Below are 12047 nucleotides of genomic sequence, written 5' to 3' on the forward strand. Positions count from 1 at the left end.
TTGGGTTGGATTCCCCTCGAGATCTGTTGGATGGGAACAAAGGGGGAATATTGGATCCCTGAAGCCATGGGGCCAAGCGCGACCGAAGTAGGGAAAATGGCAGATGCTCCAAATGCCCCGATCAGGGCATCCTCCCATCTGATGTATTCTTGTGCTCGACGAATGAAGTCGTCGAGACGCCGACATCCCCTTCGTTGCAAATCATCCCAAAGCAGGGACCCTGCGCGGATGCCAGCTTGTAACGCCATCAACTGTTGGCTATCATTGACCCTTTTGGTTCTTGTTGCTTCCTCCTTGAAGCATTTGATGAAGGCCTTGAGAGTCTCGAAGGGCCCTTACTTTATGTTGGCCAACGCGTTGACCTCAAAGCTTACCTTCCAAACTCATATGAATTTTCTTCGGAAGGCGGATGATAACTGGTGCCAGGATTGAATGGACCCTGGTTGGAGCTTTTTAAACCATTCATCTATTGGCCCCGTCAGGGTGATCAGGAACACATGACACTTGGCGTCATTGGAGACATGATGTGCCGACACTAACCTGTTGAACTTAGACAGGTGGTTCGTGGGATCCCAGCCATTGTCATAGGGCGGTATGGATGGCATTTTGAAGCCTAATGGTAGTGGGGCCTCAACAAGGTGAGGGGAACACGGCTCCACCTCTTCGTCCTCCGAGTCAGATTCATGGCCTTGTCGCCTGGCCATCCTGATCATTATCCGCTTCAGACTTTCTAACTCCGCACGGAGCGGGTCACGATCCCGGTTGACGCTCTGAGCTGAATTATCTCTTCTCCGAGTATTGAGATTATCCTGAAGATCTGACGGACCTCTCCAAACGGTCTTGCGTCCTCATGCCTTATTGCATCTTTTGGCATTGAGGTTGTCTCGCAGGTCAGCCTGTCCTCGAAACGCATTGTTATCATCGGGACTAGCCACTTCGGTCTCTCCATTGGATTCGATGTTTTTGTTTACTGAGATGCTGATGCGTTCTCGATTTTATGGGGCATTCTTCAGGCAGATCCCTGGACCGTTATTCATACGGGGCTGGTTAGGTCCCGAGGGTACACAAGCTTCAAGCCTCGCACAATCCATATGGTCGCGTCAGGGCGGAACGCCCCGAGCTCCACGGGCGCTGACTGCCTGGCGGTGCCCTCGGTCCCCTGGTTCATTACCTTTGCCAGCCTGCTGAGGAACCTGGTGGCCTTCAAGTTCTTGACGAGCCCTCATTTGCTTTGGAGCAGGATTATCATCAATATTTCCCTTACCACAGTCCTGCGATGGCATCGGGGTTCCAACTCCTGCTGGGTGCTCGGCGGGCCCCCCAGTTGGCGGATCTTGAGCCTCTGCAGCCGAGTGCTCAGGCGGCACTGACAGGTGGCACTCCAACGGGGTGCACAGGTGGCACGCTAGTTGGGTACCCAGCAGGTACGTTGCCATTGGGGTCCCCTCGCAGCCCCTGGGCTGCAAGAGTGGCATTCATGGCAAGCACCATCTCCTGTAGGGCGGCGATGTTACCCTCTTGAGCATCAATTTTTTTGTTGTTGGGTGGCCACCTGCCCACGGAGCACCACCACCTCCGGTGTCTCTTCCGCGTCCATGGGCTGAGGGTATTATTCCTCATAATACCCTTGGTCGACACCATTATCTTTGTCGTTGTACTCGGCGTATTCGTCGTAGTCCTCCATCATCTCAGGCATGCCCTGAGGTGGTTGTCGACTGGGTTCTCCTCCTTTAACTCTGGTAGGACGGAGCACATCATTTGTAACGTTTCTTCGTGTAGTTACCATGACTGTAAGTGTTTCAAATGCTTTCTTCAAGCTCTTAATGAAAGCACCAAAATTTTGACTGTCTTTTTCACTATCAACCTTAAGAAAAGAGATTAAAGAAATAAGTGAATAAAACACAAGGATTTTTACGTGGTTTAAGTTATAAAAAAACCCTAGTCTACAAGTCTCTGATATTAAAAGGATTGGAAGCTTGTGAGGGCAAGCTTCGATGGTGTATTCTCAGGCAGCGTTTAGATTGCTCTGAGTACAAGGTGTTTTCTCTCTAAAAACCGAATCCTTTACAATGAGACTCGCAACTCTATTTATAGAGGTTGGAATAATTAATACTAATCATTTGTGATTAATATACATCATTTCCGTTATTGGGGGATTAATACCAATTCAATGCATTTGGCTGCATTGAATAGAGACCACGACCCATGTGAGACTCACAGGCCCACTGCAGAAAGGTACCTACTTTATGGGGGAACATGCCTTGTTAGGGCATGTTGTACGTATTTCCTTGTCAAATGACGTAGTGGGAGTGCGAATGGTCAAGTCGTATAATCGACAACACTGTAGGTGGATCGCCCAAAAAGGTTGTCAGGTATTCCTTTGATGCTGCTAACCCACATTGGTTGACACCTGACTTATCCTTTAGATTCTGAAGGCAAGGTCCTCGACTTGGAATATAAATGATGGCAAGAAACCCGTGAACTGCCAAACAACCCTCGGGACATAGCCTTAGGAAGATGTTCGTAGCTCTTGAGAAATGGCCCTGGGGAGATGTCCACGTCCTCCCTCTATCCGAGGGGAAATATCTCCGACCGTAGAACCGACCTCCCGAGGACTTATCCTTGGGCGTGGCCTCATCGAAAGAAGCACATGTCCTACCCCATGTCCTACTCGGTCGATCACGTGTCCTTGGGTGAAAATACGTACAATAGGTAGAATTATTGTACTTTTGTTCTGAGTTATTAGTTTGGTGAATTGTTTGTGATTTTAGTTCAATTTTTTTTTTATCAAAATCGTCTTTAAGAATCTATTTGAACCATTTGACAAAAACAAGGTCCAAAAAGTAATTTATCAAAATACGTGTTCCAAACAGATAATGAGACAAAACACAATGTCCAGAAAAATATAAACACTTTAATATAAATCAATATAGTGTGTATGTACATAGATAAATAAAAATTTACCTTTTACATTGAATAATTTAAAATAACAGAAGAATCATATGCCGCAGTAAATTATAAAATCTTGTCGAGAGAGAAGAAAAAAACCTATAAGCACTTCGTATATTAGTTCTCAAGTAGAATCACAATTTGAAGAGCACAAGTTGAGGCTTTGAGGCTTTTTTTGGTACATGAGACTAGAACTAGGATTGAGATTATTTATCCTTATCACATATTTGTTGCCACTTAGAATTATGATTAATAATATATTTCTCTCAAAATCATTACCCAAATAATTCCATTTGTGTGGAGTTATTTATCCCAACTAAAATTATGAGATTATTAATCATATACTCAATGCTCATTCCAATGTAGCGGGTCCCACTATAATTATACATTTTGATAACAGTAGACCCCACATATATATTATTTTTTAAATTAGAATAATTGAAAAATAAATTAATATAATATTTTATCCAATCCAATATTACACCGAACGTCAGTATTAAATTATCTCAATCATGATCCAATGCAATAATCCTATACAATCCAATGCCCTAAACAGACAACCTAAGATAGTTTGGTTTTCTTATAGATTTGATTTGATTCACCAATTTATTCAAGACAAGAGAAGGGAAGCTCGAAAGATTAATAGATATGGAAATTTACAGATAATTAAACCAAGTTGATACAAAAACCCCAGATAATTCTAGTTTCAAAATTTGCCTGAGAATTTTTTAAAAGTATTGATTTGTACTTTCCTAACAATAGTGACAGTGTCTCAAAAAGGAAACTTTAAAACATTAGATATCACAAGAATGAAGTAGTTACTAATCTTATAAACACTTTCGAATGTATTTTCTTATCAAGCAAGTAAAAAAATTGGTTCTATTCACCTTTCATACAATATGAAGCTATTCTCTAACAAAGAAAAAAAGGCGCAAGAGAAAACATACAACTAAATGTAATGTACATTATGCAAGTCTAATATCCACTTTGAATATATGGTCGCATCACTTAGTCTTCTTACCACTGTGCCTTGTCTTGGAAAGAGTTTTAACCAAACCTTTGGAAATTTTCCAAAACCAAAACAGATTCATGATTCCTATCACAGGAGGCACTGAGAGCAAGCTGTAGAAGCCCAAGGGAAAAATTGTCTTCACCTGAAATTATTATGGGTTTCAAAGACTGATCAGAAAGATTACATGTGTTTCCAATATTACAAGTGCTTATAATTTATCACCAAAAACCTCAAATATTTCCAAAATTACAAGTGTTTCCAAAAAAAAATAGAGGAAAAAATTGGTAAGTGGAATCTATACTCAATAATGGTCTTGAGACAAATTAAATTGAATACCAAAGTTGGTGTTTATTAAGACTCTTCAATAAGCAGTAACAACATGGTATGAACTCACCTCCTCAAAATGGAGTAACATGTGGGTGAAAAAGTAAACGAACAAAATAATCCTTGCAACCTGCAAGCATCAAAATTAAATGTTCCTATCACTGGATTATCCCCGGAAAGTTAAAAAGAAGTTGCATGAAAGATTATAATTAATAGTTTCTGAAATAACAAAGGTAGTGAATTTCAACAGAATCCCATTTAATGTTCCTATCCTTATTGTCAAACTTTAGGCAAGACTAACCCCATCATTACTATACTGGAATTATAGAAATAGAGACACGAAGCTTCAATTATAAGTGTAAGTATTAGTATATAAACATGTGTTGATGTGTATGCATCGTCTTATACCTGCACATATATGTAAGCTAGCACATGAAAACACATATATGCTCAAAAAAACCACTTGCGGATCCAGAACTAGTTCAGGTCGTTCTGAATGAGAGATAAATTAGCCAAATGCATAATTCCACATTTCATTGAAATAGCCCATGGAAGATTACCTACATCCTAGTGAAACATATTTTGTCACATATTGGGCCCTCTGTTCATCCTCAATTAGCTATATCTCTATTTATAATAAGTTAGCTTAAACAGATACCTCAGCTCATTCATGCTTCCTTTGTATACTTTTTGTGCAAAAATTCAACAGATTATGGGATCTTCATAATTAACATATCCGTTCAACTTCCAATTTATTTGAGTGAGTTCCCACCATAAGAGTCAGGTCATATGGTTGGTGCATATAACCCAACCAAAATATTAATAAATATTAAATATCCAATGGGCAGTCTATCCAACTGCCAGCACTAAATGAACAGAACAAAAACTAAATGAACAGAAGTAACTAATAAATTTTGGGTATCTGGACCGTACCAACCACCCCACGAACAAAGCAATGCCATTGCAGATGTAAAGACTGGAGTTCTTCTGATCAGCAGTGTCCAAGTACCTGAATTTGTGTACAAAATAATCAAAGGTTGAGGACCAGGAGCATGAAAAATGAAAACTTCTAGTTTCAAATCTTACCATCTTAAGTTCACAAAAGGAGTGGTGCTTTCGGAGAAGAGAACCATTAGTATGTAAAACTGCCCTTGACCACTTAAAAGTGAGAGAATAATTGAAAACATGGATAGGCCATGGTGCAGAACCTAGTAAAATCAAACAAGAAAAGAGAAAAGCAGTAGTTCACCTTAGATTTTCAATTGCATATGAAACTCAGATTGTCAGGTCAAGAGAGAACTCTTGCAAACAGTCACAAACTGCATTTATTTTCAAAGTTGGCCAAATAAAATGTGGAAGCAAGGAATTATGTCCAGAGCCAACAAACAACTAGAAAAATTCCTTAGCAAGATGATTTTGCAATATTCATATAACATGTTAATATCACGGGGTCAAGTAAGCATTTTTTTTCCTCCTTTTCATTTAAGTACTTACATACTCGAGACCACCTAAAGCTGGAAAGAGCCCAAAAATCATAGCCAAGTCTGTAAGAAAATAACCGATAGAGATCTGCACTAAGAACAAAAGCAAATGTTAAATCATAAGAAATGCCATAAAAGTAAGCTATAACACAGATAAGAGAACCCAAAGTAAGAAAAATCTTCAGAATCAGTAAGAACATTAAGTTTGGTTTTTATCCTATAAACATAAATATCAAGTTGTTCTAGAAGAGAATTATATCTACAGCCAAAAAAGGAAAGAGAAAGAAAAATGTAATGATGCACAGATAAACGAGGAAACCATTGACATAGCATGAGCTAGAACTGATGCAAAGTAAAAGATCAAAAGCAGTTAGATTTCTAATATACATAAATTTCGAGAATTGCATTGCTGTTGGCTGTTGAAAGAAACACACCAAGATTTGAGAGTTCAAAAATAAATTAACATACTCATTTGATGGTGACAGATAAATTTTATAACTAGGATGGAGAAACTATCCTACGAACACCTACTAGCACTTCTAATGTATCCATTTACCCCCAAAACTGTATTTGATAAAGCAGAGTTTCTGTCAACAATTAGTCCATCAACGGAATCCTTATTAAACAAATCTGATAACACCAGGAGGTAGAATGATGCAAATGCTACAACAACAGCATGAACCGTGGAGATCCCCCTGTACAAGTAAGGCATCAACAATTACACAGGTAGTAATCAAAATCGAAATATTTGAAAAACATTAGGTAGAATTCACTGTGTTCAATGCGAAAGATTCTCACCTGTTGTTCCATTCAATTTTTTGTGCTCTGCTTAAATTTCTATATGACTTGAAGCACAGAGAGCTAATAGCACCCGTTAACCTATAAACCTTCAAACAACAACAAAATACATCACTTGAAATATCTTTGTTGTTTGCTGTAATCGCCATTTTTTGTTCGATCATAGAAAGTGCATACAGAAAACATCAAAATAGATACAAAATCAGAACATTTGGAACCAATCCAATCACATATACTAAAATATTCACAAAATCCTCAGTAATTCATTTTCTCTTCCGTTCAATTTAACCATTCTTTACGCAGTCCTGGTCCTGTCTTTACAACAACATTGAGCAATTTTTTTCCCTCTCCAGGTCTACAAACTTATTATTCTGATTTATACACATGCATACACACATACATATTCACGTAGAGGAACACTTACAATGGCGCATAGAACAATGCCCGAAATCACCGAAGCAAGGTATTGAAATTCTTTGCTGGAATTGTCATATCCAGCGACGGATGCAAATCCTAACGGTAATGAAATTCCCACCATTCTGCAACTCTTGTCAATTTCAGAATAAAAATTCACCAGATTCCCGCGAAGAAATGGAATCGCTTCTCTTCAAATTCTTGAATCTTATCCTATAAAAATACGTATCAGAAAATCAATCACACAAACTTTACATAAATTATATATACATACATACACATACACATGCATATGCATACCTGAGGTAGTAGCAGAGGAGGCAGAACCCTCAAACGAAGACGAAAGAATAACAACCAGACTTCGATAACAACATTTTTTTTCTTTTTGGAGAAGAAGAATAATTCAGGAACCGTATTTATAGTAAATAGTAATTAATTAAAAAAAAAAGAACGATTGGGATTGAGAAGGAAAAGGAAAAGGAAGACATGTGAAAAAAAGTAAGAAAGAAGAAAGAATATGAAAATGAAAGCTAGGAATATGGATTGGGTTCTTTTTGTATTTTAATAAAAATATATGGCCAAAATAGCAAATATTCCGATCCTTGGCCACGCTCCGTTCCATTACACAAATATTGTTGCGGTGGATTTTCAAAGCTACTCTGTAGTACGATTCTTATTCACGAAACGGTCATATAACAAAAAAAGAAATTGTTATAAATACTTTTGGAAATATATATAAATATATGATGTATTAAAAAAAAAAAAGGAAATAGATATATATGATGCGCCTTATAATAAGCCAAAATTGACCAAAAGTCTTTCTTTTTATATAAAAAAAATTATTTCTATATTAAAATGTCTCTATTGACCATAGAAAGACAAAAATAAAAGTGAAAAATAGGCTTAATGCCAATTGTTTATCTAAATCCACATTTTTTAATGCAATAGGGATACTTTACTTAAGAGTGTTTCATGTTAGGAGAAATTAAATAAGTGAAAGAAAGAACAATAATAGAGTAACAATAAAACATAGTTGAAAATTGGTGTGGATGTATGTAGTAGCCGTATTGGTAGAAAATTGAAGTCTATGTTATATTATGGTGTAAGATGGTATGTGTCGTATATATCTTCCAATAATTAAAAAGTATATGACTAATATCTTGTCACATGTTAAGAAGATTGCAACTGAAAACTTCTATCATTGACTCGTATGATTTTTTAAGATGTTAGAACTAAAATAATTCAAAAAATATAGCAAGCTAGCTTTTGAGCGAAATGAAAGAAAAGTTAAAGAGATTTGAGCTCACAAATTTGACTTTTTAAAAAAAAAACAAAAAAACAAAAAACACTCTTTATATAACACTTTAATAAAAAATTTAATTGATTTTGTATTAACACAAAAAAATATAGTACAGCAGTTATTAAAACTTTGCAACGTACAAATTTAATATAAATTTAAATACAAAAATATAATCACCAAAATTAGTTGTTATATTTAAAGTTATCCAACATCTCCTCTATGAAAACTTGAAGGGTAGTGAATTCAGGAATTCACTCATGCTAATATGTATTATGTATAATTTATACATGGTGGTTACGTTTTTTTATGACATTGATGTGCTTCTCTACAAAATAAAATAAGTTTTTGATAGGTAAGATTTTTTTTTATTCTTTTATTTTAGAGTTAAGATTTTATTTCTAAATATAAAAAAATTATATTATCTATTCACTAAAATAGTAGCTATATAGTTGGGAGAGAAAGAGGGTTGCAGATGAGAGAGAGACAAAGAGAAAGATAATTATTTAACTAAGAGAAGTTTGAGGGAGATGAATCATTCCATCTATTTAATACATATAAATACAAACAAAATTAATCAGTGTCTTATCGTATGACATGTTTTGAGAGTGTTTTGTTTTGTCGGTCTTTCGTCTTTGCGAAGAGTGTGGGTTTTTGTTATGGCTTCATCTAGTTCGAACATGGATTCTCTCGGGGCAAGGTGGGACGAGTTGCAGATTGGTGATGAGAATGAGAGGGGCTTAGCTTTTGATGGTTTCGTGGACAATGATGATGATATTGATACGAGATGGTGTTTGGTGGGAAGATTGTTGTATGAACGCTCAACGGATTATGACTCTTTCAGAAACGTTATGGCGTCTCTCTGGCGCCCGGTGAAAGGTATGTTTGTCAAGGAGCTCGAGCAAAACAGATATCTCTTCCAGTTTTTCCATGAGCTGGATGTTAAGAGGGTGATGGCAGGCTCGCCGTGGACTTTCAATAGAACGCCGCTGATATTGGAGAGGCTGAGTTTGGGGGGAAACCCCCGCACGGTTGAACTCAATATGCTTGAAATATGGGTGCAGGTCTATGATCTTAAGCCGGGGTTTATGTCGGATCGGGTACTCAAGGCGTGTGGAGCTTATATGGGGCAATTTGTAGAATCTTGTCCAAAAAACTATACAGGTATATGGCGTGAGTATCTTCGAGTTCGGGTCCGGATTAATGTTGAGTTACCATTGAAGCGCCGTATGAAGGTTTTCACATCCCAAACTGATTTTTTCTGGGCCAACTTTAAGTATGAACGTCTACCCACGTTTTGCTTCATTTGCGGCATATTGGGGCACTCGGAGAATTTCTGTCACAAGATGTTTGATGAAGGCGATGAGAATATGGCTAGACCGTATGGGCTGTTCATGCGAGCTCCGGAACGTAGGGGTCAAAAACAGATCGGTGCTCGATGGTTACGGGACAACATGGCCCGTCCTCTTGATCAACCATTGGATCGAAATATTCCGGTCAGTATAGAGCGCCATACCGGGAGTCTGCGGAGAGAAGGGGCTGCTCTGGGATCACGTGATTCCGTTAATCATGAAGTAAATTATGGAGCACGATATGACATTAAAGAGTGGAGATCGTGGTGCTAATATGGAAAGAGCTATGGAAGTTATGAGGGGAGATTGTGGTGCTAATATGGAAATAAATATGGACGTTATGAGGGGAGATCGTGTGCATGGAGTGGATGTAAATAGGCAAGAATTTTCTGAAGTTAATGTTGGATATGCTGCCAATAATGATGTGATTGGAGAGAGAGAAGAGTTGACCATGGGGTATACTTTCGTGGACCCAAAACGGCGTAGGATGGCTGAGTTGGAAGGAGTGGACCAAGAGAATAGCATGGACTTGGGCCAAGGTGATGGGCTTATGCAAAGTCGTGGATCCGAGGGTGCTTTGGGCTGGAGGCCCAATGAAAATATGGGCACTACTGTTGCTGTGATGGGCTGTGCACACTCTGATCAGTTAGAAGGGAATATGGTCGTTGTTACTCAAGTGGGCCCACCGGGTTTAGTCCATTTTCGGCGTCTAACTACAGAAGCTACTCGTGCTGAAGGTGGTACACAGCTTCAAGGCTGCGAGACAAGTGTGAATGATGGTGCATCTCCAAAAAACGTTCATGGGGCGGGTTCCACCAGTGGGACCCGCCGAGCATTATGAGTATTATAAGCTGGAATTGCCGGGGGCTTGGGAACCCACGGGTAATTCAATTCCTTAAAGACTTAATTGGTCAAAAGAAACCCGAAAATTGTGTTCCTTTGTGAAACTTTGTGTAAGAGGGACAAAGTGGAGGCGCTCAAACGAGCTATTGGTTTTGAGGGGTGTTTTTCGGTGGATTGTACTGGGCATAGTGGAGGTGTTGCACTCTTATGGAAGTTCCAAGATGAGGCCTCGTTACTTAGATTTGATGCTACTCTTGTTGATGTGGAGGTCCAATTAGGCGGGCACCCCAAGTTTCGTCTCACTGGGTTTTATGGGGAGCCAAGTCGCAATTTGAGAAGAAATACTTGGGAGAAGATTAGAAATCTGGCGGACATGTCTCCTTTGCCTTGGTGTGTAATGGGAGATCTCAATAATGTTCTCTCTAATCGGGACAAGAAAGGTGGACGACCGTATCCATCTTGGTTGATTAATGGCTTCCAAGAGGTGGTTGAGGAATGTAATCTGGTAGATATGGCCCTTGTGGGTCATCAATTCACATGGGAGCGTGGTCGTGGGATGGATAGTTGGGTGGAGGTCAGATTGGATAGAGCTTTGGTCTCTCACCGTTGGTTTTAGTTATTTGATAGAGCTCGCCTGTATAACATGGGCTCTTCGGCGTCGGATCATAGCCCAATTTGGTTGGACTTGGGTTGTAGGAAGGTAACCCCGTATATGTACCAATTTAGATATGAAAATGCTTGGGCTCGGGACCCTTTATGCCGTCAAATCGTGAAGGAAACTTGGGGAGCTCCTCTTTCGAATCCACTACTTCAGAAGATCAAGTGTTGTAGTTCTTCTCTTGCGAAGTGGGGTTGGAATATTACAGGTCGCTTCAAACATAGGATTTCTCGGTGTAAAGCTATTTTGAAGAACACACAGGGGCGGCGAGATGTGATCTCGGTTCAGAAACATAAAGAGACTCAGGAGCGGCTTTTTGAGGTGTTGTCTCAACAGGAAATTTAATGGCACCAACGGTCTAAGCAACTGTGGCTTAATGCGGGCGATCTAAACACAAAGTATTTTCATGCTTCTGCTAACAAGAGAAGGAGGCGGAATCAGATTGTTGCACTCAGGGATGACGATGGAGTCCTTCGTGACTGGGAGACTGGTTTGGGCTTCGGTGATGGTAGAATATTTTAAGAGGATCTTTTCGGCCTCTCAGACGAGTTGGGAGGTGGTTACGGAGTGTATACAGCCATCTATATTTGAAGAGATAAATTGTGGTCTTGTGGCTGGCGTTGATGGGGAAGAAGTTAAGCAGGCTTTTTTTCAGATGCATCCTGACAAGGCTCCTGGGCCAGATGGTTTCTCTCCTGGTTTTTATCAAAAGTTCTGGGACATCGTTGGTCAGGATATTATCAGAATGGTTCAAGATTTCGTTACAAGTGGTGTTCTCCCAGATTACCTTTCTGACACAAACATCGTCTTGATTCCTAAGAAGAATTCCCCCGAGTCCATGGGGGATTTGAGACCTATTGCGTTATGTAATGTAGCATACAAGATTATTTCAAAAGTTATGGCTAACAGATTAAAAAAG

At 39.1% G+C, this 12047-nt stretch overlaps 2 protein-coding genes across 2 annotated transcripts; one reads left to right on the forward strand and one right to left on the reverse strand.

The window, feature by feature from the left end:
- Positions 1 to 3724: 3724 nt before the first annotated feature.
- LOC133788276 (uncharacterized) lies at positions 3725 to 7476 on the reverse strand. Its single transcript, XM_062225696.1, has 9 exons — positions 7279 to 7476; positions 6989 to 7191; positions 6565 to 6653; positions 6323 to 6461; positions 5780 to 5854; positions 5372 to 5493; positions 5219 to 5294; positions 4356 to 4415; positions 3725 to 4103 (listed from the first exon to the last, which is right to left on the reverse strand). Exons 2-9 carry the CDS (start codon positions 7100 to 7102, stop codon positions 3954 to 3956), a joined length of 825 nt encoding a protein of 274 aa, XP_062081680.1. The 5' UTR covers positions 7103 to 7191; positions 7279 to 7476; the 3' UTR covers positions 3725 to 3953.
- Positions 7477 to 8955: 1479 nt separating this feature from the next.
- On the forward strand, positions 8956 to 9900 carry LOC133791839 (uncharacterized). Its single transcript, XM_062229750.1, has one exon. It carries the CDS (start codon positions 8956 to 8958, stop codon positions 9898 to 9900), a length of 945 nt encoding a protein of 314 aa, XP_062085734.1.
- The last annotated feature ends 2147 nt before the right edge of the window (positions 9901 to 12047 follow it).

The sequence above is a fragment of the Humulus lupulus genome, chromosome 7 (genome assembly GCF_963169125.1).
Source record: "Humulus lupulus chromosome 7, drHumLupu1.1, whole genome shotgun sequence".
In the NCBI taxonomy this organism is placed as follows: Eukaryota; Viridiplantae; Streptophyta; class Magnoliopsida; order Rosales; family Cannabaceae; genus Humulus; species Humulus lupulus.

Excerpts from the sequence above, each read along its gene's own strand:
- LOC133788276 (XM_062225696.1), bottom strand. The coding sequence starts at position 7,102 with ATGGTGGGAATTTCATTACCGTTAGGATTTGCATCCGTCGCTGGATAT. Across the intron at positions 5,494-5,779 it reads CTTTAGGTGGTCTCGAGTAT|GTTCTGCACCATGGCCTATC; the intron begins GTAAGTACTTAA and ends TGATTTTACTAG. Across the intron at positions 4,416-5,218 it reads CTTTGTTCGTGGGGTGGTTG|GTTGCAAGGATTATTTTGTT; the intron begins GTACGGTCCAGA and ends TGATGCTTGCAG.
- LOC133791839 (XM_062229750.1), top strand. The coding sequence starts at position 8,956 with ATGGATTCTCTCGGGGCAAGGTGGGACGAGTTGCAGATTGGTGATGAG.